This window comes from Centruroides sculpturatus, unplaced genomic scaffold (genome assembly GCF_000671375.1).
Source record: "Centruroides sculpturatus isolate CEXI.00-Female unplaced genomic scaffold, Cexi_2.0 scaffold1417, whole genome shotgun sequence".
Lineage (NCBI taxonomy): Eukaryota > Metazoa > Arthropoda > Arachnida > Scorpiones > Buthidae > Centruroides > Centruroides sculpturatus.
The window spans coordinates 3,711-24,040 of record NW_019385672.1 but is presented as its reverse complement, the minus strand read 5'-3'; the positions used below and the strand labels follow the sequence as shown (position 1 = coordinate 24,040).

The following is a 20,330-nucleotide window of genomic DNA, read 5'->3' as shown; positions in this document are numbered from 1 at the left end:
TTCGGCAGGCCTATAATAAGAGGAGGAGAACTTTAAATTGTCATAGACACTTCAGATTTTTTTTAATTGTCAGGTAATTTACATATCTGTTCTGTAGTGTTTGGCAAATCATCACGGAAAGATTTACAGTTTCTCAATGTGTTGAAATTATTTATTATCAAAACCCACGATATGATTGCACTGTTGAAGTCGAAGTTTAGTGACAAGATTATTTCGAGAAAGGCAGCTGTTAACTGCCCACGCGATTTTGTGACTTGAATCCGATGGATTACTTTTTATGGGTTCACTTTAAATCCCTTGTTTAGTTCACTAATTGTTGACTACCTTAAAGCGAACATCATTCAGCTTGATTTAAGTGCCATAGTCATCGAAAATTGGGTTAATCGTTTTTACTCTGTCAAATATAATTATGAAGACCATTTAAATGATATTGTTTTTCATATGTAATGTCACCGAAAATACTATAAAATAAAGCAATTAGCCTCTTATTATTATTTTTTTTTGTACTTTTCATTTTATTTCAATTCAAAGTTTGATAAAATAAATTGAAAACTACAAAACTGCCTTTACTCTACCTCCTACGGAGTAGGAGGAGGTAGAGTAAAGGGAGCGAAGAGAGGAGAAGACTAAAGCGAATGGAGGTTAGTCCGAGGGAATTGATTCCTCGCGACGCGTCGCAACGATTTCGTTGTCGAACGTCGCGTCGCGTCGCAACGTAATCGAACGTCGCGACGTAATCGCAACGCAATTGAACGTCGCGTCGCGTCGCAACGATTCAACCCGTCGCGACGGGTTGAATCGTTGCGAAATTTTTGTTATGAACGATTTACATTGGGAATAAGTTGGCCAATCTCATGGATCGAGCGGGCAAAGCGAACCATTTCACCATGAAATTAAAACGTTTTTCTTCTGGAAGTCCAAAAAAAATTGTCCCAGCCTTCCTACCTCCGTTCGCTTCATTCCCTTCTCGGACCAACCCTCTGACACCGTTTCCTTCGCTCAACCCAACTCCCGCTGTCTTTAATGAATGCCCCATTTGCTTGGCTCTCTTCTAGGGCCAACCCGTCTCACTTCTTCTTAGGGCCATCCTTCCTTACTTTGTTCAACCCCCCCGCTCACTTCGCTTAACTGTTCAAAAAATTTCGTGACGATTCATCAAATTCCTGATACTAGCTTGTTATTATTAAAATAACGTTATAATATTTCTTTAATTTTTATGAATTAAAATAATTTATTAATAAATTTTGATTTATTTTAAAAACGAAACGATTAGAGAAAGAAATTTTTTCAATTCATACCTTCATGACGTGACGACGTAAGATTTTCTACAGATGGCACTACAGTTGGTGTGAATGCGGGAGATTGTTCTGTTCGAAATTGTTGGTTTAGGTGAGTCGTAATTATTTTTAAACGTTATAAAAATGAAAATAAAACGCAATTTTTGTTATTACAATTCAAATATTATTTCAATTATTATAAACTTTATACGCAATGTTTTTGTATAACAAACAACTGTGGCAATTGTCTGCACAAACGACATGTTAGGCTTAGTCATTCCAAAATGATTTTACGTTTTTCGAAGGGGAAAAAAAACTAAAACAGTTCAAAATTTAAATATTTTAATTGATTATATTATTTTCGTAAGTCATTTAAAATATTTAAATATTAATTTTTTAAGAATTGTACAAATTATTATTATTATTATTATTAGTGCGTGCCAATGACATTCGCCGTTTCTCATTGTTCTTTATGGGAATTCTTTAAAAGGAATTGTCTTTAAGAAATCGATTAATTATTTAAAATAACGCGAAACACGTTTTTCCCAATGATGAGAACGGATAAAAGTTTATTTTCTTGATTGATTTTGAAATGAAATTATGATTTTATCAATGAAATTGCCTTAAGGATCTGTTATTAATTATATTTTTTTATTTAAAATGATTTATTATAAAAAGAATTAAATAGAGCTTTTTGAATAATGCATTTTGAAAGCTGTTAATGTTTCATTAATCCAATTTTAAGTTTGTGTTTATATTTAGAATTGTGATCTACTCTGATGATAATAGATTTATATGCATTTAAATAATAAATTTGAACAAAACTTGCAAGTTATTGTCTCGAATTGTGTTAAAGGTTTATTCTTTTAGTAATTTCTGACTAAATGTAATTGGAAATGTGCAAAAAGATGTTTTTTAATAAAAAATTATTTGATTCTGATGTAATTAGATGGTTATTGAGGTTGAAAATCACAGTAAAAAAATTGAAAATATACTAGTTAAGGCATAAAAATTAAATGTGTAATAAAAAGGAAAAGATACTCTTACAAGATCTCGCGAAAAATGTTTATTTCGATTGTTATCTTACATTTTATTTCATGTTAAGATAGTATTTAAATTTAAAAAATGTTTTCGTAAATAAAATAAAACGTAAAAACATTATTTTATGGTTGAATTTGTTGGTAATACTGAACACCAGGAGAGTTGGGTTCCATATTAAAAGCACCAATGGGGTCCATATTTCACGCATCTACATCTTGGATTAACTGAAGTAAAACGGGGTTTCCCCTTGCTATGGATGTCTGCTTAGTTCAGTTCAGCCACATTCCGCTACAGTTCGCCTTTATTATCAATTCGAAATGGGGTGGTTCCATAATACCACCTTCTCCTCTAAGTAAAATAAATACTGCGATTTATAATAAAGCACTAAATTTCGATAAGAACCAGTCGATATTTTTGGCATACGTAAATAATAGCATCAAATAACTTCCCATAATTTTTAAATTTTTTTATAATTGTGTTTAAAAAGTGCGTGCAAAATTTCCTGCAGCATATTTAATCGGGTCAATTAGATTTATACGAAGTTTTCGAAAACCGGTTGACTAAATATAATCGGCAAAACGACCGAAGTTGCTAAGTTCGTGACCTCTACGCTCGCCAAGTCCGTTAGAACGTCCTTGCCGTACAAGTGTGAATCAAAATTTGGGAATATTAAATTCTAAAGACGAATATATATATATATAAAAATATTTTAAAAATTTAATATGTAAAACGTACAAATATATATTATTAGTAATTGTTATATAACAATATTTTGCTCGCGGTTAAATGTCAAAAAAATATATTCTCCGTATCCTGGACGTAAACAGTTTGAAAGACAGAAGCAGTTCTGTATATTCATTAATCTGTGTTTATATATATATATATGTGGATTTTTAAGGCACGCCGCACATTTGATATAATTGGTCGATAACTGATAAAATCAATTCTTTGTGATCTAATAAAAGGTGAACGAATAAAATCAAGCAGCAAAGATAAAGAATCCTCGTTTGTTTCCTGTGCCAACCTAAGGTCATATTTTCCAAATATTCCAACTTGGCACCGACGTCGAGGGGATTTCCGTCGGTCGTTTTGTCTTTCTTTGGAATTTCGGAAGCTGCGACGCATCTTAACCTGTGTTCCGTTATTTCCGACGAATTCCAGACGTCGTCCAGTTCCGACGGATTTACGTCACTCTTAACTTCGGTGGCCATTATTAAGAACTTGTCGTTTTCTTGGCACGTGGCTCCGTTTAACAATTGGGCGTTGATGTCGGTTCGATCTCCGGGTCGGATCAATCCGACGAAAGGCCAGGCCCGATATCTACGTCGACTCGTAGTCTTGATCTTGAAAGCCACGCAAGATTTCGACACGTTGGAAATGCCGAAAACCACGGTGGCCGGAGAAACCAGAGAATTTTCGGGGGGAGGCGAAAAGACCAGTCGGTCCGGGGGGTTGACGAGCACCGGCGAACGGTTGGGAGGTTTCGGAGCGGGTTCTTTCTCGGGAAGAGTGAGAGGGCTTGCAGCGGTTTCTTTGTCGGGAAGAGTGGGAGGACTCGGTACCGAGTCCTTGTTCAGGCCTCCAAAATCCGCCGGAAGAACCAATCGGTCGACGTATTCCGACACCGTCTCTCTATCGACCAATTTGATGAGTTCGGCCGCTTCCGCCGGCAACCACGAACGAATCAGCCTCCAGGCGGCGTTGAGCAACCAAGGCAGTTCGTAGACGAGCACGTGAGACAAACACAGGGGATAATAACTAGTGAACGTGTTTATCAGAAACTTAATCATTTCCGTATCTAAATTGGACAGTCCGCAATCTCTGAAGTCGAAGAGGATAGTCACTCGCCCGTTATCCGAATGTTTATCCGCGATTTCTAACCAGTAAACTACGAATTTCTTGGTGGTTTCTTCCATTCCGGGCGTCTTTTTGTAGTCTTTACCCTTAACGACGAGAATGGCGTCGTCCCCGTTTTTATACGAGACGACGGCGTTTGTAGAGAAGTAGATGGGAGGAATGCTTTCTCTGGTGATCTTGTCGACGCCGAACTCTTTCCTCCATGCCAGAGTGGCCTTGATCATGTCGATCGCGTCGCGTATTTTTCTCTTCTTAAACAACAAGAACCTTAACGCCAAGCGATCTTCTTCTAAAATACGTCGTACGTCGCTTTCGTTGTACTTAGGGACGTTAGTTTTTACATCTTCCACCAAAATTCTACGTATTTCTTTTATGTCTTCTTTAAATTCAGTTAAACTTTCTTCCGTAATGTACATTTTAGATAATTACGACGAGGAAAAACTACCTACTTCGCGTGGCCAACTTCGTTAAGTGTTGCCAGATGATTCTTTTAATTTATATTTTATTAATAAAATAATTGCGTGCATTAAAATTATATAATATTAAATATTAATAAACAAATAAATAATGTATATATGTATAAAGCTCGGATAAATAAATTATCTAAAACATAAAATATTTACATTATTTTAAACGTGTTAAAATACTGTATATTACGAAGTGTAAAAATTTGAATTTATACAGAAGTAATTACAATTTTATGCTTATGTGTATTAATAATTTAAAATATAATTAATTTTATTCGAACAAATTAAATTTTATGTAAATTCTAAATACTCTCGTCGATAAAAAGTTACGCAAAACCGGCTCGCGGTATTAGCGTTTCCGATTGGCTTCTTACGCGTAGCCGCCAACGCTACGCTTATGGAATAATGTTCTACGTCTTCGCCGCCGAACGTTCGCCGTTTTCGCTGGAAACTTGTAAACTAGACTCGAAGTTTTAAATATTTACTCTAAGGCTAAGCGAACTTGAGCGGATTGGGACTTCTCCGTCCTCTATCCAATAGTAATCGCCAAGTCTTAAGAGCGCACGCGTTTGAAAACATCTCATATTTGTATCTAGCGATAGGTTTCTGGAAAATAAACAAATTCCCGAGAAAATTGATCTCCGAGATACTTTTGACGAGCTCGGTAAATAAATTTAGATATCGGTACTAATTCTTCGGTGCGTAGGAAATGACGTAATGCAACAAAAAATTCCCGAACGATTAGTGCTAATGTGGAAAAGATACTCTTACAAGATCTCGCGACTACAAAAAATTATAATGTACGTTATTTATATAACATTCGCATCGATTTCGATTTTGTGCGATAATTCTTCGTCCGTAAGTAAAGAAAATTTGTACCGTTCATAGCAAAAGTAATAACACGTAGTAGCGGCTGTATTGTTGCACTGATGGAGAACCGGGAACAGGTATATTTCTTGTAAGTGAACTGTATTACAGTGCGCTTAAAAGAAATATTACACCTGTCCCTCACCGATTTTGATGAATTTTGCGCAAAGATAGTGTTTGATGTGATAATGTAATCAGCCAAATCGTCTTATTCTACTGGCCAAAATAAGCGAGTTATTGAAGTCTAAAATTAAGTTATCCATCCGCGTAGTCTGCTGTCATTGGCTAATTTGTAGAGGTTTCATTTTACTACAAACTTCCATATTGGCCACGGGTTTTTTTATACTCTTTCCACCCTGTGGGAACTAAGAGGGCCTCTTATAGCAGGCCCATTATGGGTTCGGCCAGGCCCACAATGGTGCGACCGGGTCCGACATATCCTAACGGAACACCCCCGAAGAATTCCTGGGGATTCCTTGACCCGACCGGATTCGGTCCCAGGTCCCCCAGAGCGGTAGGCTGCCACCTTGACCGCTCGGCCATCTGGCCTATTTTGTCCATGGTGGGAAGAGTTATAATCGCAATTGGATTTCGTCGAACTTATCAAAACATAATTGCTTATAAGAGTCAATTGTAAAAGTAGTTGCATACAATTTTTTGAAAAAATACAAAATGATCTTTTCTCCTCGTGGGTACTAAGAGAGTCGTTTTCCATTGTGGATTCGGCAGGCCTATAATAAGAGGAGGAGAACTTTAAATTGTCATAGACACTTCAGATTTTTTTTAATTGTCAGGTAATTTACATATCTGTTCTGTAGTGTTTGGCAAATCATCACGGAAAGATTTACAGTTTCTCAATGTGTTGAAATTATTTATTATCAAAACCCACGATATGATTGCACTGTTGAAGTCGAAGTTTAGTGACAAGATTATTTCGAGAAAGGCAGCTGTTAACTGCCCACGCGATTTTGTGACTTGAATCCGATGGATTACTTTTTATGGGTTCACTTTAAATCCCTTGTTTAGTTCACTAATTGTTGACTACCTTAAAGCGAACATCATTCAGCTTGATTTAAGTGCCATAGTCATCGAAAATTGGGTTAATCGTTTTTACTCTGTCAAATATAATTATGAAGACCATTTAAATGATATTGTTTTTCATATGTAATGTCACCGAAAATACTATAAAATAAAGCAATTAGCCTCTTATTATTATTTTTTTTTGTACTTTTCATTTTATTTCAATTCAAAGTTTGATAAAATAAATTGAAAACTACAAAACTGCCTTTACTCTACCTCCTACGGAGTAGGAGGAGGTAGAGTAAAGGGAGCGAAGAGAGGAGAAGACTAAAGCGAATGGAGGTTAGTCCGAGGGAATTGATTCCTCGCGACGCGTCGCAACGATTTCGTTGTCGAACGTCGCGTCGCGTCGCAACGTAATCGAACGTCGCGACGTAATCGCAACGCAATTGAACGTCGCGTCGCGTCGCAACGATTCAACCCGTCGCGACGGGTTGAATCGTTGCGAAATTTTTGTTATGAACGATTTACATTGGGAATAAGTTGGCCAATCTCATGGATCGAGCGGGCAAAGCGAACCATTTCACCATGAAATTAAAACGTTTTTCTTCTGGAAGTCCAAAAAAAATTGTCCCAGCCTTCCTACCTCCGTTCGCTTCATTCCCTTCTCGGACCAACCCTCTGACACCGTTTCCTTCGCTCAACCCAACTCCCGCTGTCTTTAATGAATGCCCCATTTGCTTGGCTCTCTTCTAGGGCCAACCCGTCTCACTTCTTCTTAGGGCCATCCTTCCTTACTTTGTTCAACCCCCCCGCTCACTTCGCTTAACTGTTCAAAAAATTTCGTGACGATTCATCAAATTCCTGATACTAGCTTGTTATTATTAAAATAACGTTATAATATTTCTTTAATTTTTATGAATTAAAATAATTTATTAATAAATTTTGATTTATTTTAAAAACGAAACGATTAGAGAAAGAAATTTTTTCAATTCATACCTTCATGACGTGACGACGTAAGATTTTCTACAGATGGCACTACAGTTGGTGTGAATGCGGGAGATTGTTCTGTTCGAAATTGTTGGTTTAGGTGAGTCGTAATTATTTTTAAACGTTATAAAAATGAAAATAAAACGCAATTTTTGTTATTACAATTCAAATATTATTTCAATTATTATAAACTTTATACGCAATGTTTTTGTATAACAAACAACTGTGGCAATTGTCTGCACAAACGACATGTTAGGCTTAGTCATTCCAAAATGATTTTACGTTTTTCGAAGGGGAAAAAAAACTAAAACAGTTCAAAATTTAAATATTTTAATTGATTATATTATTTTCGTAAGTCATTTAAAATATTTAAATATTAATTTTTTAAGAATTGTACAAATTATTATTATTATTATTATTAGTGCGTGCCAATGACATTCGCCGTTTCTCATTGTTCTTTATGGGAATTCTTTAAAAGGAATTGTCTTTAAGAAATCGATTAATTATTTAAAATAACGCGAAACACGTTTTTCCCAATGATGAGAACGGATAAAAGTTTATTTTCTTGATTGATTTTGAAATGAAATTATGATTTTATCAATGAAATTGCCTTAAGGATCTGTTATTAATTATATTTTTTTATTTAAAATGATTTATTATAAAAAGAATTAAATAGAGCTTTTTGAATAATGCATTTTGAAAGCTGTTAATGTTTCATTAATCCAATTTTAAGTTTGTGTTTATATTTAGAATTGTGATCTACTCTGATGATGATAGATTTATATGCATTTAAATAATAAATTTGAACAAAACTTGCAAGTTATTGTCTCGAATTGTGTTAAAGGTTTATTCTTTTAGTAATTTCTGACTAAATGTAATTGGAAATGTGCAAAAAGATGTTTTTTAATAAAAAATTATTTGATTCTGATGTAATTAGATGGTTATTGAGGTTGAAAATCACAGTAAAAAAATTGAAAATATACTAGTTAAGGCATAAAAATTAAATGTGTAATAAAAATTGTGATTGAAAACACAATTTCATTGGTTTGATGTTGCTAACTGTGTGATATTTTCTTCTACTGTTTAGTGATGTGTATTTACTCTTTTATTATCGGACTGCAGTTTTCAGATTGCAGACCTACACATTCTCACTGTCATCCCTCCCTCTGTCTTTCATTAATTTCAAGAATGGAATTAGATGAAAATTGAGACTGGCTATGGAAAGATTAGGGGTCAGAGGCTCTGATTAACTTCCGGTCTGGACTGGAAGTTACATGAATTTTTTAATTAAAACTTGCGGCTTGGCATTGTTAGTGTTACAATAATATATGTTCAATTTGTATTATAAAGTTAGTTTCCATTCAAAATAACTGAAGATTGCTTTAAAAAGGCGTAATCTGGCAACTTATTTTACTTGCACTTGTGGATTTGTGATTGCAACATTTAAAAAAAAAAAAAAAAAATTTTGCTGCTGTGGAAATTTTTGGAGGTAAGATGGAATGGAAATTACTGCTGATGTCATTCAAACATTTTAATTCAGGAAAACAGCAATGGTATCAAATCTCATTTCTAATTCTCTCATAAATTTATACCAGTATGTTTTAAGATATTGCAAATTTCATCAGCATGCTTCACAAACTGGTATTCAATATTTCATTAAAGCAATTTTAAATGTTTATCAGCAAAGTTTATTTTTAATTAAACATTTTTGGCTGTCAAAGCAACTATTTTCAGGATATAAGCAAATAGAAAATATTCTGTTGTATCATGAAAATGGCTGCTTAGACAGCCAAAAATATTCAGTTAATAATTTTGCTGGTAAAGGTTTAAAAGTGATTTAATGAAAGTTTTATTATGTAATTATTAAAGTAGCTGGACGGAAATTTGCAAAAATTTCATAATGTAAAACAAGCAATTATTTATTGTGACATCGTAACAATGCTGGGCTGCAATTTTTAATCATGTTTTTAAGTTAGTCAATTTAAAATATATGCTCTGCACCTCAAATTAGTAGTGGCTTGCCCCTGTATATCATACTTTTCCTTTAGCAATAGTTGTGCTGGTCTATTAACTGCTTTTAGAGGAAAAGTTTTGAATTGAAATAACTGACTTCCCATTTTCATCAGAAATTCATAGATAGTTAATCAGAGCCTCCTGCCCCTAAGGTTTCCATATCTGTTCTTGGATTTCATCTACCTAACTCCATTCTCGAGATTAAGGAAAGACTGATGAATGGATGACAGTGAGAATTTATAGGTCTACTATTTTTTCAAATTGCAGCCAACAATATTTTTAAATCAAATTCTTACATAGGCATAAAATGTTAGTAATATGGGAACTGAAAAGATAGTAGTGGCAACACCATTGCCACACTCCATAAGGACAAGTTGATTCCTGGAATTTGATGGAAAAGGCATAGCTGTTCAACATAGCTAGTGGTGTTTGTGTAGGGCATGTAGATTGGCAGGTTTGAAGCAGGTTTGAATTTTAAATATGTAAAATATTCAAAAACGGTACATTCTATTTTGGAACATTTATAATATTAAACCTGGTGATGGCCCATATTAGATAGAATGAAAACATTTGTAAAAATAAAAGAATTTTAAGCTCAGCAAAATTAGGTGATGGTGAAACTGAACTGTTAACTTCAGTTTTATTTCCCACTTTTTTCGCAGTAATTTATTTTTTGGGAATGTGCGCATATGTACTAAGTTTGATGAACCTTTAGACTTACATCCAAATTCACAACAATGCTTATTATTTACCATTGTAGGTTGAACACTTTTTAATTCTAACAGACCACAGACTTTATATCCATAGCAGCTGCCATTACATAGTTTGCGCTAATACTGCTAGATGTCAGTCTATCGTTGGCACAAACGAATTGACCTCAACCTGGTTTGGATGCCATTCTAAGACCATTGTTCTGACATCATCCCATTTCAAAAAAAATGTTTAATGGCAGATATCAACATTAATTCTCTTTTTCAGAAAAAAAACATATCTTGTCGAGTTTCTTGGTGTTCTTCACTTGAGTTTTTGGTTCTTCTGTCATCAGATCTGTTTCAGATTCCATTATGAGCTCTTCAGTTTTCTTTGTTTCTCAGATGTGATTTTTGTTACTCCTTAAGCTGCTTGAGTCTTCTTGATTATACAGTATCTTTCTTAGATAAGATTGAACTGTGGCCTATTGTAGACCTGTTCAAGCCATACTGCCAAGCAACATCAGACATCTTCTGCTCACTCTTTACCTTTGCTATTATACTCTCACCTTTCGAAAATAAAAACCCACTCTCGCAAATACTATAAAAAAATTGTTTGTCAGAAAAATTAAAGGCCGGAATTACAAGGGAGAGTTTCAAAGTTTGGAGGAATATTATCTGATCAGTATATACTGGGTTGAGCGTTGATGTCGACATCTCCTGTGCTCCAAAAAGTTTCGAATTGTTGTCCTAAGACAAGAGGGTTGGAGAGACATACTAGGGTTATTACATCTGATGACGTTATAATTGGGTTAAACTGTGTTTTGAATCAGATGTTGCTTGATTTGTCAATTTTACAAATACTTTTGAGTAGTAAACCAGTTCTGGAAACTTTTTGAAGGTACTTTGTAGATTATATACTATCAGGTAATCAAATAATTTCATTTTTTGAAATGTAAATAAAATACTTGGTTTTTTTTTGTTTAAAATAATTTTATTCCTCAAAATATTCACCTTTTACATTCAATTACACTTTCTCAACAAGAGGACAGTTTGAAAATACAATTTTTATAAATGATTTGAATGACTTCCAAAATAATCTTTGTTTGGTAGACTTTGATGGGCATTGTTCATCATGAGTGTTGGTGAAACACAGTAGATTTATACAGTGAGCAACTAAAAAGAAGAGTACATGACAAATTAAGGCTAAAACAGCCACAAGTAAAAGCATTTTTATTCACATTTGAAGAATGACATTATTTATTTGGTTACCTGATATTTTAATATTAAAAAAAGAAAATGTATAAGAATGATGGTTTTACATTGGTATTTGTCTTCTCTGTTCAAGATCAGTCCCCTTTGCCACCTGGTGATCTTTTTTAATTTATTGGTTATTTGGTTTCAGTTTTGATTTGTGCAGTTCAGGTAATTGTGTATATGCTTTGTCTATATTGATCATTTGTTTCTTATAATAATAACTCTCACATTATCAGATACTTAAAACTATAAGGAATGAAGTTACATCTCTTTGATGAAATTAAACTGTTGTATGATAGTTCTATAGTATTTTTGTGTGTTCATTGTTTTAGTATTAACCTGACCTATGTTGATCCCGAAAATATTTGTGTTGACCTCATTGACCTGTGTGGGCCGAATATTTCCGTGTTTACATTGGAACGTTTTTGATACTAGATGTCGCTTTGTGTCATAATTTTTATATTAAAACGAACTTTTAAAATAAAATTTTTTCCATTTTTATATTATTCAATATATTTTGTTTGTGAAACATAAAAAAATAATTTTTTACTATACAGTAAACACGATTATTTAAAAAAAAAAATTTAGGTTTTTGACAAAAATTCAACATGGCGTCACAGGCAACAAATAAAAATTTCAACATCGAATAGGTTAATCTTATTGTACCCAGTGGTGATATTCAGCAGGTTCGCACTGGTTCGGCCGAACCCGTTGTTAACATTTTCAAAGTTTTCCGAACCTTGTTAAACATGTAACATTTCTCAGTGGTTTTGTTTCTTTTAAAAATAAATTAAAATATGCCGTATGTATTATACTCTGTAACACTACTAAACTAGAGCCTTATACACTGTTTGCCTTGGTGCAACCTCCCTCGACCGAAGTGATCGACTCGAGAGTTCTTGAAACTAGATCCAGTCATAAGAGAGATCCCACAATCCCACATGCATGAGAAAATACAAGATGGCTGTGGAACACATGTCGTGATAAAATATGTACAAAATAAACCATTTTAAACACACTTTTTTATTATTTATAAAAATATATATATAGTTCTGGCATAAACAATGTTAAATTTTAACTGACTTAATTTTGCGAACGCATATTTTTCATTTATATCTTAAAGTCAGTTTTTGCACTAATGTTGCTAATGCACCATTTGAGTGAAAAAAAAATTGTTAAGGAAAAATTTTGTTGGTGAACCCTTTGCTAAATATTTCGAATATCACCACTGATTGTACCAGTATTTAGAAATAAGAATTAGTCTTATGTAGGTAGGTATTTCACAACATGAGTTTTTTCAGTTACTTTTTCAGGTTAAACATATGTCCAAGTGAGTTTTATCAACAGTGAAATGCCTAAAAGAAAGATACAATTGTCACAAAATACATCCTCTTTGTTAATACATCTGTGTTGAGGGCAAGCAAATTTCAAAGTAAAAAATCTAGTGCCAATGCTTGCAGTTCCTTGCAAGCCAGTATTCAAACAAAACTGGCCCACATGAGGGAATCTGGTATTGAACACTTGCATCATCTCATAAGCCAATCTCTCCTACAGACTCCCAAACCCTTTCATTGATTTAGACCAAATTCTACATAGTGAAACATGCAGAATTTGACTAGAGTTAGGCAGTTTGGCTTCCATGTCATGATAAATTTAATAATTATAAATAATAAATTCTTAATTTTAATCTAGATTACTTGGAAAGAAAATTGAGAATTTATTTATAATTATTAAATTTATCATATTATGGTTACCTACCTATCTTTAACCAAATTATTTTGTTTTGGATTGTTAATTAGACTTAAAATAGCCCAATCAAAAATCTGGCAGATTGTTTTGTGAATTATTATTGTGGTAATGAAATTATTTAAAACACCTAATCCTACTTTGCTGCCTCAAAATAAGAACAAGTAATTTTACTTCTCTACTTTTATTTTCATGTTTCTACTTCACATTGGTGAAAGTCGAGAAATGAAAATAAAAATTGTAAAAAAGTATTATTGTTAGCTTTCATCATTAATAATGGCAGAATTCCTTTTAATTTAAATCATGACTTGGTAAATCAATGAAATAATGAAAAAGGTTCAAACTAGATTATATTTTGCCAGTCAATGTTTGTTTTGTTTCATATTAAGTAATTTTCTCAATTGCAAATTACTTAATATGAAACAAAAACATTGTCAATATGATTTAATTACACTATGCTTCATTATTTTATTTGCAATATGCACTTTCAATATACATTAAAATTTTATAATTTTATTTAATGTTTATATCTGCTTGGATAATTGAATAAATTATTAGTATTGAATACATGTATTTTTTTACAAATTAGTATAGTCAGTGCAGTGAAAGAATAGACAATGAGTCAATCTGAAAGTTTTTCCAATTAAGTTTGTATGTAGAGATGCATTTCAAAAGCAGACTTGAACTTAGTTTACATTATAGGATCTTAACTTGGAATTAGAAAGATGAAGGTATATATACAGTATATATATTATTATTAAAATTTTGTTACTGATAGTTTATATTGGGGACAAGTGAGTGAAGTGAGCAGGGAGTTAGACTCATCGTAAGAGGTCAGAGGACTTTGTCCCCTAGTAAAGCATGTAATCATATAAGATAAAATGTGCTGTTTTATCTTAATTAATGGGAATGTTGATTAAATTGTTTAGTACAAAAATGATGCAACACTGTTAGTGGCCTCAGGAGGTTGTTTATTTCCAAAATTATGTGCCTTAAATTACAAACTATTTGTTAGAATAAATTTGATTACATATTCTGGAAACCCAAAAATGTTTTGTCTACACCAGGGGTATCCAACCTTTTTGTTTCTCTGGGCCACATTGGAAGATGTCATGGAGTTTTGGGCCACAAGTGTATATAATATAATTGTGGCCCAATCCTTAAATATACAAGTATATTTAAAGATTAACATGTCTAGATTATAGTAATAAGTATTAAATCTTTAACAAAAAAAGTTTATGTAACCTTTCTCACCCCTTTTTATCTTTTGGCCTTACTCTCCTTACAAGTATTCCCCAAATTTGAGTCTATAATTCTTTGAGTCTCAACTTTAGCTTTATTTAGTATTCCTTCCTCATTCACACATCTCCAAGTATTTGAAAATATTTCCTTTCCACTCAAAAATTAAATATGTATACAGCTTTGTGAAACTTCTTTTTTTGAATTTATAATATTTTGAAATAAATAAATAAAATTAAATTTAAAAATTTGTCAGATTTTTTACACGTTTATTGGACCGCATTGGAACTTGCCTTGGACCGCATGTGGGCCGCAGGTTGGACACCCCTGGCCTACACTGTTCAGATCTAACTCTTATGGTTTGGAAGAGGCATACTGCTTTATTATAAACAATAAAATGCATTAAGTATTGTAAAAAATAGAAAATAGTTATCTTATAAAAGCTAATTAAATGTAGTTTATTTTACATATAGGTTTCATTTCAAAACCTTCAATGTTATTGAACAGTAAAATTAAGAGTTGTTTGTTCTGGCTAAAAAGCATCCACACTTCCATAATGTAAATTTGTCTGATGACCCTCAAACACACATTATTCATGACAAAAATATATGTATTAATTTATGTAAATATTTATTGAAGAAGTAACATTGGTTTGGGTCATAATTGCAAATGTTGAATTCCCAAAAGGTGAAAATTTCAAAAATCACAATTCCAGAAGATTAAAATCCTGAAAATATACTCCTATAAAGATGATAGTAATAAACCTTTAAAAGACATTTATTTACATTTTGAAAATGGAATTTATTTGAGAAACACACAAATGTGACAGAACTCTTAATAGTTCCTTTTGCACAATAAAATATTCAATAACAATAATAGTCAATATGTATGTATTGAGTAGTTTGTAAATGCAACTCAACTGTATACAAACTACTCAACAACAGTAAGGATAAGATTGAAAATAGCGAAACTCCTGGGATATATTTCATACCACTGTATGACAATAGATTTGATAGAAGTCTAACATTTTTTAGGCTCAACAAACAGATCCTTGGTGCAAAGACTCAAAGAGCACCAATACAATATTAGTAAAAACATATACAGTATAGCTCTAGCACAATATGCAAGCAAGCAAGGGTGTCTCCATGATGGCAGAAGCAAAGCTTTTCAAATACACGTTCGATAACCATAAATTAAGAACTATTGAGGATTCGAAATATTTGCCACAACACTTAAAGCTGCATTGACAGTAAAGAATCTAGATCCCAAGGCATGGCAATCTATATTGGATAATTCCTTAATTAAAAACTAATGGAAACCAATAGTATATGCAATAATATCTATTTAAATCTTGTCAAATAATTTAATTTTTCAGTTATATTATTTATTAGGCATTTTAATATTTTTATTTATAATTATTAAATTTATCATATTATGGTTACCTACCTATCTTTAACCAAATTATTTTGTTTTGGATTGTTAATTAGACTTAAAATAGCCCAATCAAAAATCTGGCAGATTGTTTTGTGAATTATTATTGTGGTAATGAAATTATTTAAAACACCTAATCCTACTTTGCTGCCTCAAAATAAGAACAAGTAATTTTACTTCTCTACTTTTATTTTCATGTTTCTACTTCACATTGGTGAAAGTCGAGAAATGAAAATAAAAATTGTAAAAAAGTATTATTGTTAGCTTTCATCATTAATAATGGCAGAATTCCTTTTAATTTAAATCATGACTTGGTAAATCAATGAAATAATGAAAAAGGTTCAAACTAGATTATATTTTGCCAGTCAATGTTTGTTTTGTTTCATATTAAGTAATTTTCTCAATTGCAAATTACTTAATATGAAACAAAAACATTGTCAATATGATTTAATTACACTATGCTTCATTATTTTATTTGCAATATGCACTTTCAATATACATTAAAATTTTATAATTTTATTTAATGTTTATATCTGCTTGGATAATTGAATAAATTATTAGTATTGAATACATGTATTTTTTTACAAATTAGTATAGTCAGTGCAGTGAAAGAATAGACAATGAGTCAATCTGAAAGTTTTTCCAATTAAGTTTGTATGTAGAGATGCATTTCAAAAGCAGACTTGAATTTAGTTTACATTATAGGATCTTAACTTGGAATTAGAAAGATGAAGGTATATATACAGTATATATATTATTATTAAAATTTTGTTACTGATAGTTTATATTGGGGACAAGTGAGTGAAGTGAGCAGGGAGTTAGACTCATCGTAAGAGGTCAGAGGACTTTGTCCCCTAGTAAAGCATGTAATCATATAAGATAAAATGTGCTGTTTTATCTTAATTAATGGGAATGTTGATTAAATTGTTTAGTACAAAAATGATGCAACACTGTTAGTGGCCTCAGGAGGTTGTTTATTTCCAAAATTATGTGCCTTAAATTACAAACTATTTGTTAGAATAAATTTGATTACATATTCTGGAAACCCAAAAATGTTTTGTCTACACCAGGGGTATCCAACCTTTTTGTTTCTCTGGGCCACATTGGAAGATGTCATGGAGTTTTGGGCCACAAGTGTATATAATATAATTGTGGCCCAATCCTTAAATATACAAGTATATTTAAAGATTAACATGTCTAGATTATAGTAATAAGTATTAAATCTTTAACAAAAAAAGTTTATGTAACCTTTCTCACCCCTTTTTATCTTTTGGCCTTACTCTCCTTACAAGTATTCCCCAAATTTGAGTCTATAATTCTTTGAGTCTCAACTTTAGCTTTATTTAGTATTCCTTCCTCATTCACACATCTCCAAGTATTTGAAAATATTTCCTTTCCACTCAAAAATTAAATATGTATACAGCTTTGTGAAACTTCTTTTTTTGAATTTATAATATTTTGAAATAAATAAATAAAATTAAATTTAAAAATTTGTCAGATTTTTTACACGTTTATTGGACCGCATTGGAACTTGCCTTGGACCGCATGTGGGCCGCAGGTTGGACACCCCTGGCCTACACTGTTCAGATCTAACTCTTATGGTTTGGAAGAGGCATACTGCTTTATTATAAACAATAAAATGCATTAAGTATTGTAAAAAATAGAAAANCATTTCTACTTCAGATATACTAATAATACATTCTAATAATACTAATATATCCTAAAAATAGCAGATTGTCATTGGCAACGGCAAAAGAGTGGAAACATCATTCGCACTTGTTCGAAGAAAGTCCATTGTTCGTCTCACGTAACTGCCGAATGGAAAGTCTGTTGTTCGCAGCAAGTCCGTTGCTGGAGTCATGTAACGGTCAAACAGAAGGTCCGTTATTCAAGGCGTACGTTTTACGAGGCACCACTGTAAATGGTTTCTTTGTGAAACAATTGTTTTTTCTGCCTCCTAAAACCACCACCACATACGAGTAGACCTTATCCATCCTGAGGAGAGGGAATAAACCCCCTAATCGGCGAACTTACAGTGGTGTCCAAGAAGTGGAATTTTAAGTCCCCAATCTGCACCAGGTCATCAAACTTACACTGTAAAGTGAGAGGAAGGTGTGAATTTTAGCATTATAATAATAAAATAAAAAAAAACTTCAATAGGAAAGTTTGAAGAGAGATATGCTGCTATTTTAACTTGGTTGGTGGAAGTAGCATCTTGAAATGTTCCAGTTAACATAATATTTTTAATAATTGAATAAACTATTTCTACCATAACAATATTTAATCATGTGGACTGCTCTGGTTTGCTTCATTATCAATTTCAGTTTTTGGGCTGCAATTTGAAAAAAAAAAAAATGTGGACCTATGAATTCTCACTGTCTGTCCTTTTACTTAATCTCAAGAATGGTGTTAGATAGATGAAAAACAAGGCCAGACATGGAAAGCTTGGAAGCAGAAGGCCCCGATTAACTTCCACTTTGGGCCAGAAGTCACATTATTTCAATTCAAAAATTTTTTCTTGAGCAGAATTACATGCATGATCAGCAAGACTTCATCGTTAGCAGGAAAGGAATGATGTACAGGGGCAAGACAGTACTAAACTTAAGTGCATTGTGATGAAAAATTGTAGTCCTGCATTGTGATGTCACAATAAATATTTGCTCATTATTTTTTCTGTAAAAAATATTTTATTATATACATGCATGCAAGTGCATACACATAAACACTATTTGGTTATTTAATTATATTTGTAAATAATAATAATAATTTTTTTTTTAATTTTCAGATTTAATTAATCATTCATATAAAAAAAAATAAAAAATAGTAAACGTCAACAAACATTTGACTTTTTCTATCAGGTCAGTCCATAAGTTCTTGCTTATTTTATGACCTTGAGAAAAATCTTGTTTTGCTGTTAAAAATGCCAGTCTAATGTGATACTTTTTAGAATGAAGTGTTAAATTGGATCTCATTCATATAATACTGTTCAGAATTGGGAACATTTCGGTTGTGGAAGTAACAGATGAATATAAGAGACATGTTTTATACTTTGTATTTTTAAATGATGAGAATGCTACAAATGCAGCCAAAAAATTAAATACTGTTCATAATCAAACTGTAATTAGTGTAAGGACTGCGCAGAAGTGGTTTGAAAGATTTAGAAATAATGATTTCAGTGTGGAGGATAAGGCTCGTACTGGAAGACCTGTTGACTTTGATGATGATGCTCTCTCTGCACTAGTTGAAGCAGAACCATCTTTAACAGTTGATGAAATTGCGGAACGTTTAAATTCATCCCATGGAACTGTTCATAGACATCTACAACAAATCGGAAAAGTTTCAAAGCTAGGAAAATGGATACCACATGAACTGTCAATAGCTAACTGACAACAACGTCAACTGCTCAACTCAAAAGCTTCAACTGGGAAATTTTACCTCATCCACCATATTTGCCAGATATTGCTCCCAGTGATTATCATCTTTTTCGGAGTTTGCAGAATTTTTTAAAAGGAAAAACTTTTGAGGATGAGAACAATGTAAAAAAGGCTATTTCTGAATATTTTGATTCAAAACCGAAATCATTTTACAAAGATGGGATTAAAAAGCTATCATCAAGATGGCAAGAAATTGTACAAAATAATGATGAATACATTATAGATTGAAATAAGATTTAATTAAAATTTTTTATTGCTTTTTTTTGTAGATAAAAATGTGCACGAACTTATGGACTGACCTGATACTTTGGCCAGATTTAAACTATCTGACTGGAGTAACAATATCATTTTGTTTCTCTACTTAACAGATTCAAGTTTATAACTTCTATCATTTAACTGGGAATAAGAAGACTAACTAACAATTATTATATGGCTTTTATATCTATATTTTTGTTAATATTTATTTATGAGTGATTAATTTTTCTTTCTCTTTCCCATTCTAGCGTGTTTAGTTGATTGACAAGATAGTCATGTCAGATTCCAGGGATGAGAAACAAGAGGAGGAGAAGGTATACGGTGGATGTAAAGGGCCAGATGCCATGTATGTCAAGCTCATTTCTTCTGATGGACATGAATTTATTATTAAAAGAGAACATGCTTTGACTTCTGGCACTATTAAGGCTATGCTCAGTGGTCCAGGTAAATTATTAACATACTTATAAAGATTACAGAAATCTAATAAATACATAAGATTCTATTTCAGTTGTACTGTTCAATTTTTTTCTAATTTAATTACTATCTTTATCAATTCTAAATTTAATTAACAAATAAAATTTACACAATAAAAAAAACTTTTTTGTAATCAAAGCAAAAAAGTTTTATAATTTAATATCTATGGAAATAAGCATGTAAATCTTTAATTTGGATGTTTCGTATTTTTGTATTCAACAACTGTTTTTGTTGTATTATTTACATATTTGTGTGTGTACTTCTAACACCAAA

At 32.3% G+C, this 20,330-nt stretch overlaps 1 protein-coding gene and 2 long non-coding RNA genes across 3 annotated transcripts; all 3 read right to left on the bottom strand.

Annotated features, from left to right (window-relative positions):
- Positions 1–133: 133 nt before the first annotated feature.
- Positions 134–1,858, bottom strand: LOC111641088. The gene is made up of 2 exons (XR_002759356.1): positions 1,299–1,858; positions 134–394 (listed from the first exon to the last, which is right to left on the bottom strand). It is a non-coding gene; the product is annotated as an uncharacterized LOC111641088 (long non-coding RNA).
- A 1,159-nt stretch (positions 1,859–3,017) lies between these two features.
- Positions 3,018–4,665, bottom strand: LOC111641085 (motile sperm domain-containing protein 2-like). Its single transcript, XM_023387201.1, has one exon. The coding sequence runs from the start codon at positions 4,589–4,591 to the stop codon at positions 3,212–3,214; it is 1,380 nt and encodes a 459-aa protein (XP_023242969.1). The 5' UTR covers positions 4,592–4,665; the 3' UTR covers positions 3,018–3,211.
- Positions 4,666–6,363: 1,698 nt separating this feature from the next.
- On the bottom strand, positions 6,364–8,088 carry LOC111641084. Its single transcript, XR_002759354.1, has 2 exons — positions 7,529–8,088; positions 6,364–6,624 (listed from the first exon to the last, which is right to left on the bottom strand). It is a non-coding gene; the product is annotated as an uncharacterized LOC111641084 (long non-coding RNA).
- Positions 8,089–20,330: the final 12,242 nt, after the last annotated feature.

Coding starts and splice junctions, on each gene's coding strand:
- LOC111641085 (XM_023387201.1), bottom strand. CDS start 4,591: ATGTACATTACGGAAGAAAGTTTAACTGAATTTAAAGAAGACATAAAA.